General features: G+C 61.4%; 1 protein-coding gene across 1 annotated transcript; it reads right to left on the reverse strand.

Moving 5' to 3' along the window:
* Positions 1 to 5,715: 5,715 nt before the first annotated feature.
* NR5A1 (nuclear receptor subfamily 5 group A member 1) lies at positions 5,716 to 21,045 on the reverse strand (the record flags this gene model as incomplete). The annotated part of the gene is made up of 6 exons (XM_084298946.1): positions 5,716 to 5,963; positions 9,536 to 9,683; positions 10,134 to 10,253; positions 16,669 to 17,306; positions 20,525 to 20,666; positions 20,944 to 21,045. 6 exons carry the CDS (start codon positions 21,043 to 21,045, stop codon positions 5,716 to 5,718), a joined length of 1,398 nt encoding a protein of 465 aa, XP_084155072.1.
* Between the last annotated feature and the right edge of the window lie 845 nt (positions 21,046 to 21,890).

A 21,890-nucleotide genomic window follows, 5' to 3' on the forward strand; every position in this document is an offset into this window, starting at 1 on the left:
GTAAAGAGGTGGGTTGTTTAGTTTGTTTTTGTATTCTCAGGTAAGCCCTCAGGACCGCTGCACCTGCTGAAGGAAGGGTGGGAGCCCCCAGTCCTTCAAGGTGGCTGTGCCTTCTCCGGCAAGTTTAGGAGAACCCAATCATTTGGGGGCATGCAGGGGGTGCCTGGATCCCCACTGCTGGACCAGCAGGGCTGGGCTCGGTGCCTCCCCTCTCTCTGGAGGCCACACAAAAGCCGTGGAAGCAGTAGGTTGGGGCAGGGCAGCACGTGCCTGCCCACCCTCTCTGCTAGCCTGAGAGCAGCTCCGCTCGCACCTGGGGGTGACGGGTGCAGCCTGAGGGTGACTGAGAAGATCTCCTTGAGCCAGAAGAGCACTCCTCTGCACACTTGTGTGCACGCAAGCCAGCATTCAGCACAGCGCTGGCGGGCGGCTGTGCTGCACTGCACGAGGCACAGGGCTCTAAGATGAGTGCTTCCAGCCGTTAAAGAAAGTAAAATAAAAGGCAGCAGTGCCCGGCTGTGGTAGTGCCTGGAAGATCCCAGGGCAGGTCAGCGTTGCCCAGGGTCTTCACTGCTTGTTCAACAGAGCAAAAGGCTGTATCTCTCTTAGGAATAACAGCCATCAGGAGAAATAAGCCATAAACCTGTGTTTGATGGTGGTTGAGAGACAAATAATTTCAAAGCAGACACTGCTTCTCCTCTTCTGTTTTGTTTTCTGCCCGGATAGTTTAATGAAAAGAGGTGTATTTTGCCCAAATTTTAACCTTTCCAACCAGCTCTAATGAAAATTATCAGCGTACCAGCAGTAGACCTGCAGGGTATGAGAAGATGCAGGAGAGAAGCCACGCACCCCGCTGCCCACATGGGGAGAGCTCGTGGGCTGGAGGAGCACGGGTGGGAAACTCAGGGCATACAGGATTCACTCAGAATCTCTCAGGGAACCTGCACGAGGTCTGGGGTGGGGTCCAGCTCCTCCCTGCCCTGCTCCAGTGCTGTAACTGGTGCTGCCCAAATGCTGCTCCAATGCAGGAGGCAACCATCGGGTCCATGGTGGAGACAGGAGCGGGCTCCCAGCGGCACTTTGCAGGCAGATCAAACCCCCGTAAATACCAGGCCAGTTTTAGAAACACAAAAATGAGTAGTTTGGCAGCGTCGCTGTGGCAAGGAGGCAGGCAAGGGCTGTGCTCTGCCCCCTGCATCCCCCCCCCGCCTCCCACCCCCAATATTCGGGCTCCCCCCAAGGACTCAATTCTCTTGGAGAGGCCGCACGTTTTTCACAGTAATGAGCTCCAGCCCAGCTGTACAAAGATGCGCGTTGCACAGAGCACTCTGCCCAGATTCATTACACCCATTATGTAAGAAGGGGATGGCCGGGGGGGTTCACATATTTGTACAAACAATAAGTACCGTCTTCCTTGTCTTGGTGAACAAGAGCTCCAAGAGGCCTCCACATCCTCCATCTCTTCAAGTGATGGCTTCTTTGTTTCCCCACGATAATTTCATTATTCTGTTTGAATACATTTATATGTTGCTAAGCCACACATAGCAACATGGATCTTGTCTCCATGGCCCAGCCTTTCTGTGATCAATACTGAGGATTTCTGCAACTCTCGCAATACCGTGTTCAGTAGGGTTTCTTTCGAAATAATAGGGAAATTATTAATTTCTGGGATTCAAAGATGGTCAGGCACATGGGCACTCAGAGAAATGCTGTCCCCGTGGGGCTGCCCTGCGGTGGGATCCAGCATCCCTCCCCGCTGGGCAGAGGGCACCTCATGCCCCGACTGAAGGAAACGCAGCCTGTGCAGAACCAGTGCTCCCTTCCATGGTAGTGTAGGTATTTTTCAATAAATCTCCTCGAAACCTCACCCTTCAGAGCTCTCAGACCTGGCGGTGCCTTGGGCAGTGTGTGCGGTGTGCTCATTCCTGAGCTGAATGAAGGAAGGGGGGCTCCTCGCGGCTGCCGCTGCCCACGGCAGCAGCTCCCTGCCCCAGGGCCATGTCCCCAACACCCCTCCAGGGCCAGGGGAGCTGGGGGCTGGCAGAGCAGCACTGGTGGGACCTGGGCTGCCTCTCCTGGACCAGGCGGCCACCCAAGGCAGAGCAGGGCTGGGCTTTGTCCCCACATCACAACCGTGGGTGCCCCTGGCCCTGGGAGGGAGCCTGGCCCCGCTGCTGGCCAGCACAGCTGAGCCCATTTCTCTTTTGCTTTAGGTTTCTGAGAGGCGGTTTCTGGGTGCCACAACGCTGTGGTGGCCTTCGAGCAGCCTGGAGGATGGCGGGGCAGAGGAGCTGGCTTCGTGCGGAGGGCCTCGCGTCCAGGCAGAGCTGTTAACCCTGTGCTTCTTCCTAGCAGCATGTGCGGACAAAGCCAAGGCAGGACTGGGGTAGCTGGGGGTCTCACGGGGCCGCTGGGCTTTGTCTGATGCTGAAGACACCCTGCACCTCTCCAGGGCTGTGCAGAGCACCCCACAGGCACCCTCTGTGCTGCTGCCCAGCCTGCGTGGCTCGCCCTTGGGTCCCCGTGGCAGCGCGGCCAAGTCCAACACTCGGCTGCCTGTGTTGGTTGTGCCACCACCAGGGCTGGTTTTGCTTGGACAAGGCAGTGGTGGGAAGCTGTGCCCAGGGCTGTGCCCATGCAGATGAGGACTCCGCATTCCCTGGCCCTGCTCCTGCCCGGGCTGTGCTCTGCAGGGGCAGTGCTGGGGACGGGCTGCACGGGAAGCACGCGCACCAGGGAAGACAGCGGCTGGCTTCAACGCTTTTCTAAACCAGCTGACTTTAATAGCATCTTCTACTGCGTTTAGGACAATAAAATCTCTCCCTGCTCCTCCCTGGGCTTCCCATCTGGCTGGCGTTGCTCTCTGCTCCAGCTGGCGTTATGCTCTCCCTCCCTCTCTGTTCTCTGCATCGGACTGTTTGTCCTGTTACTCTCCTAGTGTTTAGAGCACATAAAATGTGTTGGTTTTTTTTTTTTTTTTGCTGATTACAATGACAGTAAATGCTGATTTTTAAAGGCAGACTTCTCTCCTTGTGCTTTATCCACGGGAATGGTCTCGCGGCCAGGCACGGCAGCCCGTGGTGGCTTTATGGGGCTGGGTGCAGCGGAGGGCAGTTCCTGGACACCTCCGGATCCCGTGTGCTGCCTGCCGCATTACGCTGTGTTCCCTGCTCTCAGCACAGCATGTGCTGGTTGGCATGGATTGAATTGCTGTTGGAAACTGCAGCCCTCAGAGCAGCTTTATGCTGGCCGAGAGCAAGGTCTGAGTGCAGAGCCATCGCTTCTGGTGCCCAGCACCTGGCAGAGCAGTGTCTGAGCTGCTGGGGCCCAGGGAGCCAGGGCATGGGGCAGTGCCATGCAGGGCTGCCTGCAGGCAGGCCACCAAGCCGGTGGCACAGCTCTGCCTCTGTAATTCTGCTCCCTCCCTCGGTACATGGCACACTGGCAGCTCTCGGCTGCAGTGAGACCAAGAGCTACATGGAGAATCCTGCGTGTGCCCCTTGCCCCCTAAATGCTGTCATCCCTGGGCTCACTTGCAAAACACACTCAGAGTCGCTATGGCAATTCTCAGCAGCGCTTTGCACCAGGTCCTGAGGTACCCGTGCCTTCCAGCTCAACCACAGCAGCGGCTCCCTCCCACAGGATCCGTGTCCCTGTCCCTTCCGAAGGTGGCAGTGCCCCGGGGGAGCTGAGGGATGGAGATACCGGGGCTGAGCCCTGCCCTGGTACCAGGAGCAGGTGGCACCAGGAAGGACCATGAGAAATACAGCCAAAAAAGACAAAGTCTGCCTTTTTAAATGAACTGCAAAATTTATTACAGTGGTTTGCTCCTGACAAGGAAGTTAATAACCTCCTGCCTGGGAAGGAAAGGTGGGGAGTGAAGAAGGAGAGGGATGAGAGAGAAGAAAGGATGTGAGAAAGAGAGAGACACTTAAGGACACTTTTAATTTTCTGAAAATAAAACATCTTTTACCTCCGAAACCATTTTCTCCAGTTCTTTAAGTTCACAAAAAGAAGAAGGTGAAACCGAACCACAGACTTCAGGAGGAGAATGCACAAACGTCGGAAAGCAGAAACAAACATGCTCTTCTGCATCTAACAAGCTTCCGTGGGTGAGCGGCTCCGGGTGCAGCGGTCTGCAGCAGTGCTCGCCTGCAGCCTGAGAGCTCCTCGAGGCACCAGCTCTGCGCAGAGCCGAGGCGTAAAGAGCCCCCTCCGAGCAAGGACACCCACCCACAGCGGGGAGACACCCGAACCCCCGCCAGCCGCACCGAGGGAGCCACGGTGGAGCTGGCAGGGGGAGGCCATGCGCTGGGCACCCGGCCGAGGAGGAGGCGTGGGGTGGGTGGAGGCTGAGCTGGAGAAGCAGCAGCAGAGAGCAACTGGAGCCACCAGTGCTGCCCCGTGGTGCCTGCGAGCCCCCGGCCCAGGCTCTCTCTGCGTTGGCACCGTGCTTGCTGCCACCCTGGGATGAGGCCGTGCTGGAGGGGCTGGGCAGGGAGGGCTCCACCGGGGGTGGCAGGACGGGGCCCTGGAGGCCCGGCTTGGCCCCTGTGAACCACAGGGCTGTTCTTACAACTCCTCGCTCCGGCATTTTGGAGGTGGGTGCAGGGGGTGCTGCTGCACCCCAGGCCCTGGGCACGTGCTGCCACGTGCTGCTGCGGCTGCCCAGTGCTGCGGCACGGGCCTGACCTGCACGTCCCTCCTGGCCAGCCGCTGTGCCACCTCCACCAGCATCACCTGTGGGCAGGGAGGGGACAGAGCCCACCCCAGCCTCGTCATGTCCCTTGGCTGCTCCTCAGGCAAGACGAGGGCACAGCTGGTGGCTGGAGGGAGCTTCGGTGCCGGTGCTGCCTCGGCACAGGGACCCGCAATGCTCCTGGGACAGAGCTCTCAGCCCTGTGTCCACTCCTGTCCTGCTGCGGGGGGTGTTGCAGCAGCTTCAAATCCCAGGGACGGGCCTCTGCTCCCAGCACTGACTCTTTTGGAGCCTCTGCACCAAGCTTTGCCACCCCAGACACGAGCTGACCTTGGGCACAGGGCGCACTGCAGCTGCCGAGGGCTGCAAAGCCACGGCTGCTGCCCCCGCACCAGCAGGCGCTGAGAAAAACCTGGCTGAGGGCTCGGCAGTGCCCGGCCCCTCCTGTGCTGCTCGGCACCCAGCAGGCAGCGACACTGCGGGAGCTCCAGTGCTCTGTTTGCTCCTGCAGAAATCCTCTGCCACTGCTTGTGTCTGGGCACACTGCGAGCCCTGTGAAACCACCGCCCGCAGGGGGTCAGCTCGCTTCTTCCCCTGCCCTGTGCATGAGGGGTCCTGAGACAGGGCTGGGCTGGGGGCAGGGAGGGCAGCAAGGAGATGGTGCATAAGGACAGCAGGACAGGAGCATAAATAGGAGAAAAGCCGGGCTTTACCCTTCCTCACACCACAGAGCTGGGTTGGGCAGGCGGCGTGCTGGGCACTGGGTGTGCAGAGGAGCTGCGGGGCCACGCTGCCGATGGGACAGTCCAGCGGCTGAGCCCACGGCCCCACAGCCATTAACAGTCCTTACTGTGTATTAAAATAAATCATCTGGGACCTTTCCAATAGTACGGGTTAAATAGCATCACTGAGAAGCACGGGGTGAGAGGCGGCAGCGGCCACCCCTGGTGCACCTCCTGCCCCGTGCTGCTGCCGTCAGCGCCGGGGCTCTGCCGGGTCCGTGCGCGGGGCCGCGCTCAAGTCCGCTTGGCGTGCAGCATCTCGATGAGGAGGTTGTTGCAGGGCACCTCCCCGCTCAGGTGCTTGTGGTACAGGTACTCCTCCGCCTGCATGCTCAGCGCCCGGACCTCTGCCAGCCGCAGCAGCAGCTGGCGAAACTTGTCCGTGGAGTGGGGGTAGTGGCAGACGGTGTACTCCAGCAGCGCCGCGTTGGCCTTCTCCTGAGCGTCCTTAGCCAGCGTGTGGTTCTCCAGGTACTTCACATCTGCAAGAGATGGAGGGGTGCTGAAATGGTGCCAAACACAGGCACCTGCCCCGCTCCGTACTGGGTGCCCCAGGAGGGATCCGTCCCTGTGGGACCCAGGCTCCTGCAGTCACTGCGCCCAGTGCCAGCGCATGGCACGAGGGGTCCTGCTGTGCTGCCATCAGTCCCCATCCCTGCCCACCTCATGGGTGCCCCTGCTGCTGCAGACCCGTGCCCTATCCGCAGGACCCCACCTTTGGGTGGCCCCGAGGCCACTGCCCCACCCAAGCCGCTCCTCCACCTCCACACCACAACCAAAGCCAGGGCCAGGGGCAGCTCCAGGGACCAGCCCAGCTTGTGGGCCAGGGGTTCTCCACTTTGGGCACCCGGGGTGACCACTGCAGGCCTGCCCTCCCCCTGCAGCCGCAGCGTGGGTGCTCGGTTCGCTGCTGCTGCTCGGTGGGCAAGGCGCTGGGTGTCAAGCTTCGTGCCACGGTGCTGCATCGGCAGGTTTAATGGCTTTAGGCACCGTGCTGCTCCCCATCGGCTGGCTACAGCCAAACACGGATCGTATCGCAGCACCCACCTCTGGGAGACCTTGCTGCAGACATCAGCACTGGGAGCACTTGGGGCGCTGGGATTTAGCAGCTTTACTGTGCCGCCACGGCTGCGTGGGCAACGGTGCCACCAGCTCCTGGCACCAGGCTCGGCTCTGGGTCTGCAGCTCAGGCATGGCTATGCAGAGCTCCTGGATCTGGGCAGGGGTTTCAACCAAGGCAGTGGGAGGTTTGGGGTCTAGTTCAGGCTTTTTCCCCAAAAAAAGAAGGGAGGCGAACTTGGCTTGTGGGCCGAATGGGCTGTGCCCATGGCCAAGGGGCTGGGCAGCATTTGGGAAGGCAATGCGTGGTGCTGGTGGTGAGGGGGCTGAGCCCTGGCACAGGCACAGCAGGGAGCAGAGGCACTGCCGGGGGTCCCGGGGGACGCAGCCTCCAGCCCTGCATGGGCCGGGCTGTGCGGCCGGGTGGGCGCTGCCTGGTGCAGGCACGAGTGCCACGGGTTGTGCCAAGGTACACTTTATCAGATCACCCTTCCCTTTTCACTCCTGCGGCACATTTGCTCCTATTGTGGCCCTCTCCCTTCTACCCGGGGTTGTTGTTATGAAATCTCTTTATCTGCATAAGGTTATTGTGCGAGTCATTAAAAAAAAAAAAAAGAAGTTATATTGATAAATGTCAAATCTATCCCCTGAGTTGGCTCAACAATAGCTAGTTCTACTCGATGAACTCACCTGGTTCTCTGAAAGACCCTATTCACTGTTTAATTGAATATTTGAATAATCTTTTCATTCCTGCAAGGAATAAAGAATGTTGTCCAAATAACATTGACTCACTTCATTTAGCGACACTGCAGCAGTTGCAAAGACTGTCCTGTGACAAAGCCTCCCATCACACATACAGATATGCCTGGGATTATTTCTATGCCCTCAAGTGTTCTTCCTATTCACAGCTCCTTTTGTTTGGGAGAAGCTGCTGATAAATTGCAAACGCTTAAGGGAATGTGGGCTATAAAAGCCTCTCTTCCTCCCCTCCCCAAGAGTAGCTGCTTCATGAATGTAAGTCATGAAATCGAATGATAGGTCAATCCATTAAGGCTCTATTAAGCCCTTCTGTAGAACAAAGCTAACCTGTGCCGTCCTCATAAATATTGCTATTTTGAGAAGCCCTAATTTTAATTAAATCTCTTTACCTGCTCAGGAGAGAAATCTATTTAGAACTCAAATGGCAGCTCTTGTGAGCAGGGCTTGGCTTTGATTGTGCTATGCCAGAGTGGTAAATGTGGAAATTCTCTTGTTAAAGGCAATTACATCCTGCACATAATACACAATCCCATCCTCTACAGCTGAGCCTGCGAAGGGCAAATTACTCCAAGTGAGCTCTGCAATATGGAGAGAAAAAGTTGGATTTGGGGCAACATGATGTCTGGGAAAACACAGCTATTTTATTCCATGCCTTCCCTGGAAGCCGCTGCTCCAGGGACGAGGAATCCCACACCGTGCTCAGCACAACTTCCACGGGCACAGGCGTTCACCATGTGCCCGGGAGGACACTGCCCCTGCTCACTGTGACATGTGGTGGGGACAGGGATGGGGATGGGGGACAGGGCAGCGTGGTGGGGACCAACCTGACCTCTGCAGATCCTGCGGGGCAGCGGCTGGGGTGTGGGCCCCACCAGCTTCTTCATTTCCCAGCCCGGGCACTGTTTGTGCCACACTTTATCACTGTTTGAACAGCAAATCCCATATCTAATTTCTCTGGATTTCAAAACAGCTCTAAAGAAAAAGAAAGCCCTGGGAGGAGATGCTGCAGCTGCAGGAGGGAAGAGCCGTGTGGCTCCAGGCCCCGAGACACCCACCCTGCCCGAGGTGTTGGGATCCCACAGCGAGGGACCCGCTGCTGGCAGCGAAATGTCCACAGCGACCCCCAGCCCAGGCACTGGGGAGGGGATTCCCAGTGACCACACCACGCCAGCTGCTTCCCCAGCCCATGAACACAGCAGCGGGGCTGCCCCAGGGGCACCGCGTGGCTGCAGAGGGACGGGGCTGGGGCCAGGGATAGGGCTGGGGCTGGGGATTTGGTTAGGGATGGGGACGGAGATGCCCCAGGCTGGGCTCACGGCCCCAGCTCAGCCCCAGGGCCCGGACGCGGGCAGGCGCAATTAGCGGTGGCAGCAGCGGGGTGTGAAGCCGAGGGGCTGCAGCAGCAGAGGTGCGAGCCGGGAGCACAGCAGCCAGCTGAGCCCCTCGCTGGCCCTGCCACCGTCCTCACACCGGGGGGTGAGAGCTGCTGCCGGGACGGGGCCGAGGGGACGGTGTCAGCACCGGTAACGAAGGCGGCTGGGTTGGAGATGGCTCCGGACCCCATAAACTGCCCTCCTCGGGGGAGCCTGTGGGAAAATGCCAAAGCACCGCACGCCCGCGATGGCTGTGGCGGATGGGGGATGCTCCCGGGGGCGGCAGCGGGGCAGAGCCCCAGGGACAGGGAGGGCTCTCAGGGCAGCGCCCGCGGCTCCCGCGTATTTTGTCTGGGTGAGGAGGGACCGTGTGAACCTGCCGCGTCGGCCGACCGCAGGCTCCGAGGCAGCGCCTAATCAGGAGAAACGTGCAGCCCCTGGCCGGGGCCCTCTGACGCAAATCCCGGGGGAGATAGGGGCCGTCCCCGCGGCCGCCTCTGTCAACACGCCTGTTTTGCAGGGCCGTATCAGCCGCTTGTTTCCCCGCCTGGTGCAGCGGGTGGGTGACCAAAACAGGCTCTGCCTGCGGGCACCTGGGGCTGCAACGTCCTCCGCAGCCAGAGCAAAGCAGAAACAGCCTGAGGAACCGCAGAGGCCTCTTGCACAAGGCAGGGCAGCTGAAAGGCATCAGCCCTTGCTCCCGGTGCCTCACCAAGAGCCCCTCAGTCCCCATCCCTCCAGCAGCCAGCCCAGCCGCTCCCACCGCCTCCCGTAACGCCTGGGGCAGCCTCGCGGTGCTCCGACCCGCAGCGCTGCCCCTGGCCCTGTGCCCCGTGGTGGATCCCTGCCCGTGCCCTGCTCACCGAGGCTGAAGAGGATCAGGAACTTGAGGCAGACGAACTCCTGCCGGTCCACCTGGAGGGAGTGCAGGTGCAGGACCAGCTCCTGCGCCCGCAGCACCAGGGAGTGCAGGATGGAGCCCGCCTGCGCCGTCACCGTCGACAGGTCCACCTGCAGGAGGGGGCGAGCATCAGCTGCAGCACCCCGCGCCCTCCCCGCCGCCCCCGCCAGCTCGCCCCAGCCCACGGCTCCAGCCAAAAGCAGGGGAGAAGCAGTGAACAGTGGTGGTGCCATGGGTTCCCCACAGTTCTGCTGCTGCTCAGAACCGGGCCCCCCGCAGAGCTGCGCATTGCTGAGTGCTCTGTGAATAAACACCCGGCCGTGGATTTTCCCCTGTATGAAACGTTTTGCTGCAGACCCGGGAGCCCACAGGGCAGTGGGATGGGGCCATGCCCTGGGGCCGGGCAGAAGGCTCAGGTCTCTCTGCAGAGCGCAGCAAAAACATCATCTGCACAACCAGCCCACAGCACAAACCGGCCACCCCGCGCCACGAGGAGCACAGCCAGAAGTGAGACCAAAATCTCCCCAGCCCCGCAGCCCCAGGGGCAGTCCCACACTCACCTCCTGGCCGGTGACCAGCAGCACGCTGTGCTCCTTGCCGTGCTGCAGCTGCCGGTAGACGTGGTCGAACACCAGCAGCTCGCTCCAGCAGTTCTGCAGCAGCTTCATCTGGTCGCCCACCTGCAACACAGGCAGAGCCGCTGATGCCCCCGCACACGTGGATGTGGCACAGGAGCCTGGGTGCCAGCTCGCTCCCAGCCCGAAGAGGGGATGAGGGCAGCCCCAGTCCCTCCCCACCATCCCAGTGCTGCTTTTGGAGGTTCAGTGGCCCCGCATTACATGAAGCAGAGCACGGGTGAGGCCACCTGCCAAGAGGCTGAGCAGTGCCTTGGCACAGGTACGGCATCACCGTGATGTGTTGGAGGCCTGCCAAACCTCTGCCTTCCCCAAAGGCCCACAAGTGACGGACCCATGGGGCCATTCCCACCCCAGCTCCTCTCCATGGCCAGTTTTGCCTGCCGGCAGCAGCCGGGCTGGGCTGGTGAAGGGCTGTGGCTGCAGGGACATTGCCACCTCCACAGGGAGCCCCACTGCTCCTGGGGACCGGGACTTTGCCCCCACCAGCACTGTCTGCCAAAAAAAAAACACATTTTTTTAATCCCCGCCTGGTGTCCCACGCAGGGCAGTGCAGACCCACGGCCATCCCAGGGAGCTGCAGGGGGACCCCACGGAGGGGGAGCGGGGCCGGAGGAGGGCAGGGGAGGGGAGCAGAGGAGCGGGGCTGGCTGCCCTTATCAGCAGGAATCCTGCCGAAGCCGCGCACAAATCTTTAACAAAATGACCACTGGCCGCATCCCCTCACCCGGCATCCCGACGGGGGAGTGCGACGCTGCTCTGGCACAAAGGCCCTGTGTCTGCTGCCCGTCCCTGGTCACTGCACAGCTGCAGAGCACAGCGCCCGTCCTCCAGCACTTTAACCCTGGTGCCTCCCAGCACTCACACCCTGCCTGCTCCTCTGCGTACCCCTGCACACAGCCACGTGCATCTCTGCATGTATGCTGCTGTGGACACGCAGGGACAGCTACAAGCGTGCACGGCCAGGTTTGCAAAGAAATTTCTGGAAATGCCCCTGTTAAGAGGCTCAGCCCGGGGAGGCAAGCTGCCCTGCAGGGTCTCCTCAGAAAGCCAGGGGCTGGAGGCAGCACCAGCGATAGCTGGGATGAGCCAGCCTAAGCGAACAGCCGTGTTTGCCTTGTCCCTGTGCCCATGGGTGCTGCAGGATGTGACCACGCTGCTGTCCCGGCCCCAGCAGCAGGGAGGAGGCAGCCCCAAAGCCGCCGTCCCTGCCGGCGTGGGGTTTATCATCAATACTTCCCTCCCAGCAAATTCAGCGCCACCAGAAGAGCTCTGCAGGGCCATTGTGCTCGCTGCTTTTAATAGAAGGAAGACAGATGCAGTATCATGGAGCTGGATAATACCATCGTTTGGCTGAAGAGGCTGCAATAAACCAGGGTCGGTAGATTGCAAAACGAATGGAAGTCGGATGAGAAAGAGCTTTATGGTTCCTGAGCCCGGCACCCCCCACAGGCTGCCTGGGCGTATTTGGGAGCTGTGGTGGTGGTCGGACCCGGGTGGCACCGGGGAGGGAGGTGCCCAGCGGTGCCAAGTGCCCACAGCAGCAGGGCTGCCCCAGCCACGTGCACCCAGCCCGAGCCCCACAGGACACGGGGTTTCTGCTCAGCTGCTGAACAAAGAACTGGGGAAAAGCTCATTCTGCGTCAAAACAAAATGGAGGTTTTCTGCATTCTGAACGACCTCTGGCCCCAAGGCCGGCGGCTGGTGAGCGGCGCAGGGAGCCGGGCTCCCCGCACGGCCGCACGCTCCCAGCCGGCAGCACCCGGCCAGCGCCGAGCCCCCCGCTCATCTCCTGGTGTTGTTTTGGAACCTCCTTCCTGTGCCTCATTCCTCACCGGGACGAGCTCCAGGAGGGACAGGCTGAGGGTTTTGTTCTAAAAAATGCTCTAAAGAAACTCATCGTTTCCAAAAGGAAACATTCAAACAGTCCCGAAACCCCCGTTTCTTCCCGTAACAAGACCAGCTGGCTTCTCCCAAGCTCCGCAGGCACTTTCAGCGTCGCCTCCACGCCACCCACAGCACACCTCGCCCTGCAGTGCCCACTGCCTGCCCCAGTGTGCCGTGTGTGGCCTTCTTGGGGGCTCCGTGGGGCCATGGTAGGAGCCCAGCAGAGGCTCCACGGGCTCCAGTGCTGCATGGGGTGTTTGGGGACATCCCTGCACCCTGCTCCCACCGTGGGGGCAGCCTCCCTGTGCCCCTGCTGCAGCCAGCACTGTGCAGAGGAGGGGGCTCCTAATGGACGGCCCTTCGGTGCCCACCAGTCCTCCCGGCGAGGCGGCACGCACGCACACTCGCCTTTAAAAGTTAAGCAAAGGATCTTCCTCTTTTAATGTCAAGGCTTTTCAACGGAGTGCTTTATCAAGGACCTGATGCAAGCTGTCTTTAAGAGGCTTTTTTTATTTTCTCTTTTATTTTCTTTTTTTTTTTTTTTTTTTAAAGAAAGCATTTAACCCATTCACAAAACGTGGCAGTGAAACGCTCCCCATGCAGGGCGAGCACTCACCTGCCACCACAGCCGTGGAAAAGGCCTTTCTGAGGAAGGCACACCCGCAACCAACACAAAAATCCATTTCCCTACAATAAGTGGGGCTGTAAAGATCCAGGGAGGGGGCAGGCATTTCCCCAGCAGCTAAATCCCCGTGCTGCTGCGTGTGTTGGCACAGGGCATCCCCCTGGTACCACTGCCCACACTCAGGCATCCCTGCAACACCGTGAGTGATCCCAGTGAGCACCACCAGCCTCACCTTGCTCCAAGGTGCTCAGAGGCTCCAGCACACCCATCCAGCACCGGCTGCAACACACCGTGGGCTTGAGGAGCACTCAGATGCCTCCCGACCCAACCACACCCCGGCACTGCCCTAAGGGACTTTGCCCAAATCCTGGTGTGGGGCTTGCCCCTGCGGCTCCATCCCAGCGTGGGCACGCGGTGAGCACCAGCACCCCGAGCCGCAGCCCGGGCAATTACTGGGTGCGAGCAGGACCTGTCACCTCGGCTGCTGGGAAGTGCGAAAGTGGATTAACCGTCCGCCGGGGGCCGGCAATCAAAACCCCACACAAGTGTAAGGTGTTAATGGTCAGATGCAGGCCCCCTTCCCCCTGCCCAGATACCACTGCCATGTGCAGCTTAAAGCATAAAAAATAAAAAACAACCACCAAGCCCCGTGCAGCAGGGCTGGGCTGACACCTCCCTGCAGGCAGAGCACGCGCTGTGGCCCTGGGCTGCTGCCCTTTGCCCGTGCCAGCAGCAGCCCTCGGCATCGGCGCGCTGCGGGAGCAGCAGCCACGGGAAGCAGTCACATTTACCCCAGTGCAGAGGATGCTAAACATTGCTGCAGCATCCACGACCAGAAGGAGATTTTAGATCTGCCAAAAACGCGCTGGCTGTGGGCCAGGAGATGGGGGTCAAGATGACCCATGCGTGCTGCAGGCAGAGGAGCAGCCGACTGCAAATGGCCCCGTGGTGGCTGCGAGATCGCTCATAGGAGCGAGGGAAACCAGCCCCGAGGACAGCACAGCGCAGAAGCCCCTTGGAGCAGCGTTTCCCTCAGGCTGGTGTTCGCCCACGGGTGGGGAGCAGCGAGGAAGGGCTGTGGGGGATCGGTGTCCCCTGGCCCCCGGCTGTGCGCACCCATCACAGCGAGCCCGCGTGCCCAGCCGCCGGGGCTCTGACCAGCCTCAGGCTGAACCCACGGCAATTTGTTTAACATTCCTGGCTGCTCATCCCAATCTAAAGGTCATCGCACCCCTGTGTGCATGATATTTATAGATACGCGTAGCAATATCACCTATCTAGACCAGACTGTGCAGGATATTTGTGTATAAAAGGAGCCTCGAGCAGACACAATGTGAGTGTGCAAGTGTGCGTGTGCACTCACATCCCTCTCTCTCCCCATATATATATAAAAAATTACATCTGAAAGGACAAAGTTGCCTGAGACTCACGACCCTACAAAATATATTTCACCCCCGGCCCATATTTTTCTTCCTGAAGAGCTGCTGCAAATCTTCCCTCAGTCCTGACACATCTCATCTAGACTCAGTTAAAGTTCGTATTTATGGGCATCAGCGCTGACCTCTTCCACCTCCGCCCGCGCGGCCTCGCGCCGCGGCTCCGCGGCCGGCCCTCGATAAACAAGCGGGCCCCCAAATCCCCCTCTGCCGCGCGGCATTATTAGTCTTGCCTCCGAAGGCCAGCGCAGTCCGTAATTCTCCGCCTGGTGACACAAGATGAACGCGGCGACATCAGTCTCGCGGCGGATTGGCATGGGGACCCTCGTTTGTCAGTGGCAGACTGACAGAATTACTGGCCCTTAAATGAAACGATATATCTGGGAAGTTAAATCTGTTTTCAATCTGGCTGCCCCGTGCCTGCGGGCGGACGTGGCGCGCGAGCTGATGTCAAGGGGCCGTTAGCCCCTCTCCCCCCGTGTCCTTCCCAGGGCGCAGCGGAGGAGCCGGGGGGGCTCACCCCACGGCCCCAGCCCTGGCCCCAGCATCCAGCTGGGAAGAGAAGGCAAAGGGTCCGGTCTGCCCGGTGTGCTGGGGTCCCTCACTGGGCTTTTGGTGTGGGAATGAGAACGGGAACAGGACCTGATGGCTCCGGGGGGACCTGCTCCTGCTCCCCCAGGCAGGGAGCAAAGCCTCGCCCCAGCACTCCCAAGGGTTTGCCCACTCCAGGCCTGGAGAAGCTGTCTGGCTGCAAAACACAGCATGAGCCAGTGGCCCCAGCACCCCTGGCAGCTGGGAGAGCTCAGGGAGGGGGGACACTGCACATGGGGGACACAGAAAGCTGACCTGTACTTGCTCCCTGCTCAGCATCATCCTGGAGCGATGCCGGTGCATCACCCTCCCAGCCCTGCCCCCCCAGGAGCCCTCCTGGCTGGGGGCAGCAGCAGCTGCCTGCACGTGGCCGTTCCTGGGTCCCTGGGGGCTGCGGTGTCCCTGCTCCAGGGAGCTCCGGCTGTGCCGCTGGGACTGCCTGTGTTACAGCCATCGATCCCCGAGGCCGCGGTTTTACGCTGTGCTAGTGGGCTTTAGGGCAAAGCCATAAACTCTGCACTAGCAGGAGTTCATTTACCGCACGCTTTTATGCGCCGGGCAGGAGAGGGAGAGGTTCCAGGCACTGCGGAGCTGCTGTCCTGTCCCACAGCCTCCAAAAACCACCGCCCCGTGCTGGGGGACGCCTGGTGCTGTGCAGCATGGTGCTGGCTGTGGCATGCGCCCGCTGGTGCCCCCGGCCCGCTCCCACCCCAGGGACGGGGCAGCCCAGGGGGATGTGCCCGGGGGGCTCCGCTCAGCTCCATCCCCGGGCACCACCGGGATGTGCTCAGGGCACTGGTGGCCCCGGCCAGGTGAGACCTCGTGGCACCATCCCAAGCCCTGCAGGAGGAGGAGGAGGAGTGCCCTCGGAGGTGCGTTCACACGGAAGCAGCCTATTTTCGTGGTGCGATCAGGCAGACAATAGAGTTACAAGGCTACGCGGCAATGCAGCTGATGGCTGAATTTACACTGTTTACAATATCTCCTGCAAAACAACAGCCGCCCTGTTCCCAAAATCCAGGCTGGACACTGATATGATTGAAATAAGCCCGACCCAGCCCCACAATGCGACTTCCTGACAGTGTTTTGGATAGCTAGGGGCTATTTTGAGCAGCAAGGCTCTGCCCTGTGGTACCCATGGGGTGGGCATGGCAAGGAGCATGGCCCTGTCCTGGGCATGGTCCCCGTGGCACTGGGATGGGCGCTGATTTTGGCCAGCCCTGGGTAGTGCAGCCTCACACTGCATGCACGGGAAGGCACCTGCCTCTCCCAGCCGCCACGGGACTCATCTCACAGCACTGTGCCAACATGGCAAAATATTCTCCCATTTTTGCAGCACTTTGGGATCTTAGTTCAGCCCAAGACACAAACATCAAATATCTGAGACTGTGGCGAGGCTGGCAGAGGCTGCCCCAGCCCTGCTCATCCCTCTCCTGGCCCCTGTAAGTATTTGGGGGACCTGGGAGACGCGAGGGGCAGGCAGGTGGGGTCAGCACCGTGCTCCCCAGTGTGCGGCTGCCGGCAGCTGAGGCCGGTGCAGAGGAGCTGCCCTCAGCCCAGCCCGGCCCTGGCTCCCTGCTGCTCGCGGGCACCCACCTGACAGCATCGATTTTCCTCCTAAAGGCGGAGGAGAGAATTGTCTCAACTATAATTCCTCAACGTTACATTTTTCAATTATACCTAGAGCCTGACACCGCACTCACTCTGCCGGCGATTGCCTCCGCACCAGCCCCCGCCGTGACGCACCGGGCACGGTGAGCCCCGCGGTGCCGGCAGGTTTGTGGTCATGGCCATTGCCCTCCTGCCAGCACGTCAGCCCCAATCCTGCCCGCTGCAGCACCCCGTCCTGCCGGCACTTATCCCCGCTCCCCTCACTGCCCACAACCCCATGCCACCTCCCTCCCAGTGCCCAGACCCCTACCTCCAGCTCCTTGAAGAAGATGCAGCTCCGTGCCCACTCCACGATGGAGAAGAGGGTCTGGTCTGCCATCTTGCACATGAGGCCGAAGGTGCTGAGCTTCTCGTGCCGGCCTTTGCCTTGCTCCTGCTGCAGGCAGGCCAGGATCCGCGCCTTCACCTGGGCCTCGTCGGGCTCCAGCTGCAGCAGCTTCAGGATGACCTCGGGGATGTCGGGCGGGGAGCTGCTGGGGTAGGTCTCTGGGTACATGTAGGGCACGGGCTCGTGCGCATTTGTGTAGTGGTCGGGGTACTCGGACTTGATGGTGCGGCTGGGGAAGGAGGGGTAGTGGTAGCCGGCGAGCGGCACGTGGCTGGGCACAGTCATTCCCAGGGAGGGCGTCCCGTAGGGGCCGCGCTCGTAGTCGACAGGCGTCAGGGCGGCGGGGTTGGGCGGCAGGGTCTTGGACATGGCGTGGATGCTGTGGATGGTGGAGGACAGGCTGTAGTCGTTCTGCACAGGAGACACGATCTGGGGCACGGTCTCCAGCTTGAAGCCGTTGGCACGGATCAGGGCTTTCTTCTGCTGCTTTAAGGCACGGTCCCGCTTGTACATGGGCCCAAACTTGTTCCTGCCTCCGCGCATCCGGTCTGCACGCACGGCTGTGGGGCAGAGGCGGCAGAGGCTGCAGTGAACCCGCGCCGAGGGAGGGCACCGCGAGGGGGGGCAGACAAATGGGGCTGGGGGGCACTGGGACAGCTGCCCAGAGAGCTGCTGGCAGGGCTGTGCTGCGGGGCTGGGGTCTGCTGTGCCTCAAAGCCTCTGGGAATTGCAAGGAAGGAAGAAATACTTGGCTTGAGCTATGAAATGCACGGGGATAGGGGAGGTTGTGCCCTGTGTGGGCTTAGAGCAGAGCCCCAGAAGCCTGGGCAGACAAGGGGGGGCTTGACGCCTGCTTTCATTTTTACAGCCCTCAACCCTGGACCAGCCCCAGGATTTCCTTGTTTTTGCCAAGCCTGGGGCAGCACAAACTCCGGCTTGTGTGCACCCAAGCTGCACTCTTCCTGCAGCCCTCTCCCATTTCCAGAGCTCTCAGAGCCCTGTGCACGGCTGTGAGGTGCCCTCGGGCTGCCCAGGGCCAGCCACAGCCGGGAGCTCAGCCCAAGTGCCCTGCTCTTGGAGTCATCCTGACGGCCTGCACTGAACCCCGAGGAAACCCAAGAATGTGTCACTGTGCAAGCACACAGGTGCTTCTCTGCAGCACAAGCTCACCCCAGACCTGCAGCCGCCAGCCCACCCGCACAGCCCCGCTCGGGAGGCCGCGAGCTGGACGCCTCGGCAGGCACCAGGGATGAGCGAGCCAGCAAGCACAGCCCGCGGCTGAGCATGAAAGGGAAAAGCCCCTCAGCTGGCTCACAGCCTCGCTGAAAGCAGCCGGTTCTTGCTTTTGTGTCGCCGCTGGTACCTCTGCCTCTCTCTCAGCCGTGTGCCCCGCGGATGCTGGAAGCGTGGCCAGACCCCGGAGAGCTCCCAGACTCTCCCCGGGCAGGCTGGAAGGGCGGGAGTGCGTTCGGAGGGAGAGCAGGAATGTGCTCCCAGGGGAGCCGCCCTGTGCTTCCTCCCTCATTCTTTATTCATGGAAACGGCATCTCGAGCCACGCGGCCACAGGCATCCTCCGCGACCCGGGATGCCTCGGCTCCCCGGCTCGTGGGAGCCTGCCCCGCACGCAGCTGCCTCGGGCCGTGCCTGCCTCCAGGCTCTGCTGCCAGCAGCCCTACGGGGCTCCCCGCGGGGACACCCCAGCAAAGCCCCAGCTGGCACCTGGCCTCCGCCACCAGCCCCACACCGTAGGGTGCAAAGAGAGCCCTCATCTCCTACCCACTCCAAATAATATTTTGGGGTTTATTCTCCCACCAGCATTTCCCCTGCCTTTTGAGAAAGGAAGCCCAGGGAGCACATCCCAAGCCCGCCTGCATCCTCCCTGCCCAAAACCTTCTCCAGGCAAACACTGGTCACCTCCTTCCCTCTCGGACCAGGAACACAAAGACAGAAGGGGGCTTTCAACACCTTCTACTCCCCTTTTCCATTTCAGGACTGCATCCGTTTCTAAATCCCACTGGATTCACACCCTGGCCATCTCACAGCCGAGAGCCCGGAGCAGGGAGAGAGGTGGGCAAAGGGAAGCCCCCAGCCCCCTGCCCCCTGCCCCAGGCCCTTGGCCACGTCACCATCCCCGCGGCAGCTCTGCGCCCCCTTCCCCACGGTTCCCCCAGCCACAAGCTGCACTGCGGCTTCGGGAGGGGGCCGGTGTCACCACCGTGCTTGTCTCCAAAATTAATCATTCGGGGCTTGCTTTTGTCCTGTGTTGCTGAAGCATTCTCCGTGTAGCTTGGCTTCCCTGACCAAAAAATGCAATAACGAAGGCAATGTAGGCTCCAGTTTTTAACACAAGAGTCCCACAGGAATGCTATTTGCCTCTGGGTGCCTCCCTCCCCAGCAAGCTGCTGCAGCTAACAGCAAGGAAATAAACAAAAAGAGGCTGTTTGGAACGAGACGGCTGCTGATAGCCCGGCCGCTGCCCTCCTAGCCAGGCAAAACACGGGGCCAAATTAGCTGCATGGTGAGCAAGACAAAAACAGCCAAAAATGGGAAACCAAAAGTGCATCTGCCCCCCCAAAAGCTGCCTCTGCCTGTCCCTTACAGCCGGCACCTGCCCCACTCCCAAACCCCTGCTGACGGGTGCGGCGCTGGCCCGGCCGCTGGCCCGCGCACGGCAGGCTCAGGGCACCAGTAACTCCAGTCCGGGGAGAAGCAGGGAACTGGGATCAGTCCGGAGACAGGGCTGGAAGCTGGACCACGCCGGGAGTTTGCAGGGGCTGATTCTGCAGCCCGATGTTGTGTCTCAGCCCCGCGCCTCCGCCCCAGCAGCGCTCCAACCCCGCTCCCTGGGAAGCCAGCGGCTCGCTCCCTGCAAGTACGCGCAGTACTTTGCAATTAACCCGCACCTCGCCTTGAACTCCGCGCCATGCAGCCCTGCCCAGGCAGCCCGGCCAGGTGAGAAGCGTCAGCCCAGCCTGCCCCCAGCCACCCGCCGTAAAATGTGAACGGGTTCAGGCAAGAAGGGGCTGGGGGGAGCTGACAACGGCAGGAGTTTTCCTTTCCACGTTTGCGTTTGCTTTTGCTTTGCAATGGCTTGGCAGCGAACTGTGTCCTGGATGTATTTTGCTGGGCTGTGCTAAGCGCTGCAGAAACCACAACACAAGATGCGGGGATGTCAGGGCCCGACTCGAACGTCTCAGTCAGGATCAGCTTCTCTGACACGAGCGAGGTGACAACAGTGGGGGATGTAATTGCACTCCCCGAGAGTCAGGCAGCTGAGAAATCTGTTATACTAAATGTCACCAAGAGGAAAAATATAATTTGTGGTGGGTCTCACGCAGTTTTATTGTGAGTCTCGTAATATTTAACGTTTTCCTTAAGTCTCAGCTTCTGGAATTATGTGATTAAGGAAAACAATAATTCCTCTGCTATTTCCCAACCGTTCTGCCAGCAAAGAAAAAAAAAAAAAAATCCTGGAAAGTTGAAGCCGCGGCAGCCAAAACCCCCGGAGAAACAAAACAAAAACAAAGGAACGAAAAGCAGAAGGCAAGGCGAAAAAACGAATTTTTGTTTAACTTGGGGAGGAAAAACGGAACCGGAGCAGCCCCGGCAATTACCGGCCCGGGGGGCGCGGCGGCGGCCGGGGACAGCGCGACGGCCGCGGGGGGAGCGCGCAGGGCGAGCACCGAGCACGGAGCCCCCCGCTCCGTCCTGTCCCGCTCCGTCCCATCCCGACCCGTCCCGACCCGACCCGTCCCGACCCGTCCCGTTTGTGCCTACCTTCCAGGCGCATCCCCACGGTGAGGCACTTCTGGAAGCGGCAGTAGGGGCAGCGCTTCCGCTGGGTCTTGTCGATCTTGCAGTTCTGGCTCTCGGTGCAGGTGTAGTGCTTGTTGTTCTGCACTGTCCTCTTGAAGAAGCCCTGCGGCGGCCAGCGGCGGTGATGCGGCGGGCACCGGCCCCGAGCCCCCGGCCCCCGCCCGGAGCCCCCCGCCCTGCCCCGAGCCCCCCGCCCGCCGCCGGGGCTCCCGTCGCGGCCGCGCTCCCGTGCCGCCGCCCGGCGAGCCGCCGCTAACGAAAGCGGGAGAGGGGCGGCCCGGGGGGGACCCCGCAGCCCCGGCCCCGGCCGTGCCCCCCTTTCTGCAGCCCCGGCCCCGGCCGTGCCCCCCTCCCCCCCGCAGCCCCCTGCCCGCTCCTACCTTGCAGCTCTCGCAGGTGAGCAGCCCGTAGTGGTACCCTGAGACCTTGTCCCCGCAGACCGGACACAGCTCGTCCAGGTCCTCATCATAGGAATAGTCCATCCCCGCCGGCGGCCCTGCTGCGGGACACGGCGGCGGCTCAGCGGGACGGGGCCGGGGGGACGGGCACCGGGCGGCCCCGAGCCCTGCGCCGGGAGCGGCAGCGGGAGCGCGGCGCGGCGGAGAGCGAGCGGCAGGTGCCGGCGCCGGAGCCCTTTATAGCGCCTGGAAGAGCAGCTCCATGCTGGTGCGGGCGAGCGGCCAGCCCCCCGGGGGCTGGGGAACCTCCTCTGGGAGAACGGGCGGCTGGCGGCTGGGGACGGGCTGGGGAGGAGGGACCTGGCAGCCCGGGGGCAAGGGGACGCGGGCACGGCCCGGCACGGCACGGCCACGGCCCCCCGGCTGCGGAGGCCCCGACGGCGGCGGCCCCGGGGCAGGAGGAGATGGGACCCGAGCCCCCGGCTGGGGCTGCGGCCACCTCCCCGCACCAAGGGGCTGAGAGCCGCACGCGGCACCGGGCCCCGCAGCACCCACGGCACGCACGAGCCCCCCGCCGCCCCCCGCTCCGGCCTGCACAGCTTTGTACGTAGCACCCGGAGTGGTGCCCGCAGCCAGCAGCCAGCCCCCGGCCCCCCAGGACAGCCAGAGCGGGCCCGATACCCCCACAGCTGCTGGAGGAGCCCCAGGAAAGCTGCGTGAGGAGCTCTGGGTGTGCGGCACCCCCGGGGCCACCGGCAGCGGTAGCGGCAGGGACGTGGCCCAGCCGGACAGACAGCACTCGCTGCTGCCGTTCAGATCCCTGCCTCACTTTTAGGGACGCTCGCTGAAACACTCCCCCATAAACCAGCACAGCGCACGTCCCCGCCGTCAGCTGGGTTTGGTTCTGTCTAAGGAAGTTTCCTGCTCGC

Source organism: Netta rufina (genome assembly GCF_964035555.1).
Source record: "Netta rufina genome assembly, chromosome: 20".
Classification (NCBI taxonomy): Eukaryota; Metazoa; Chordata; class Aves; order Anseriformes; family Anatidae; genus Netta; species Netta rufina.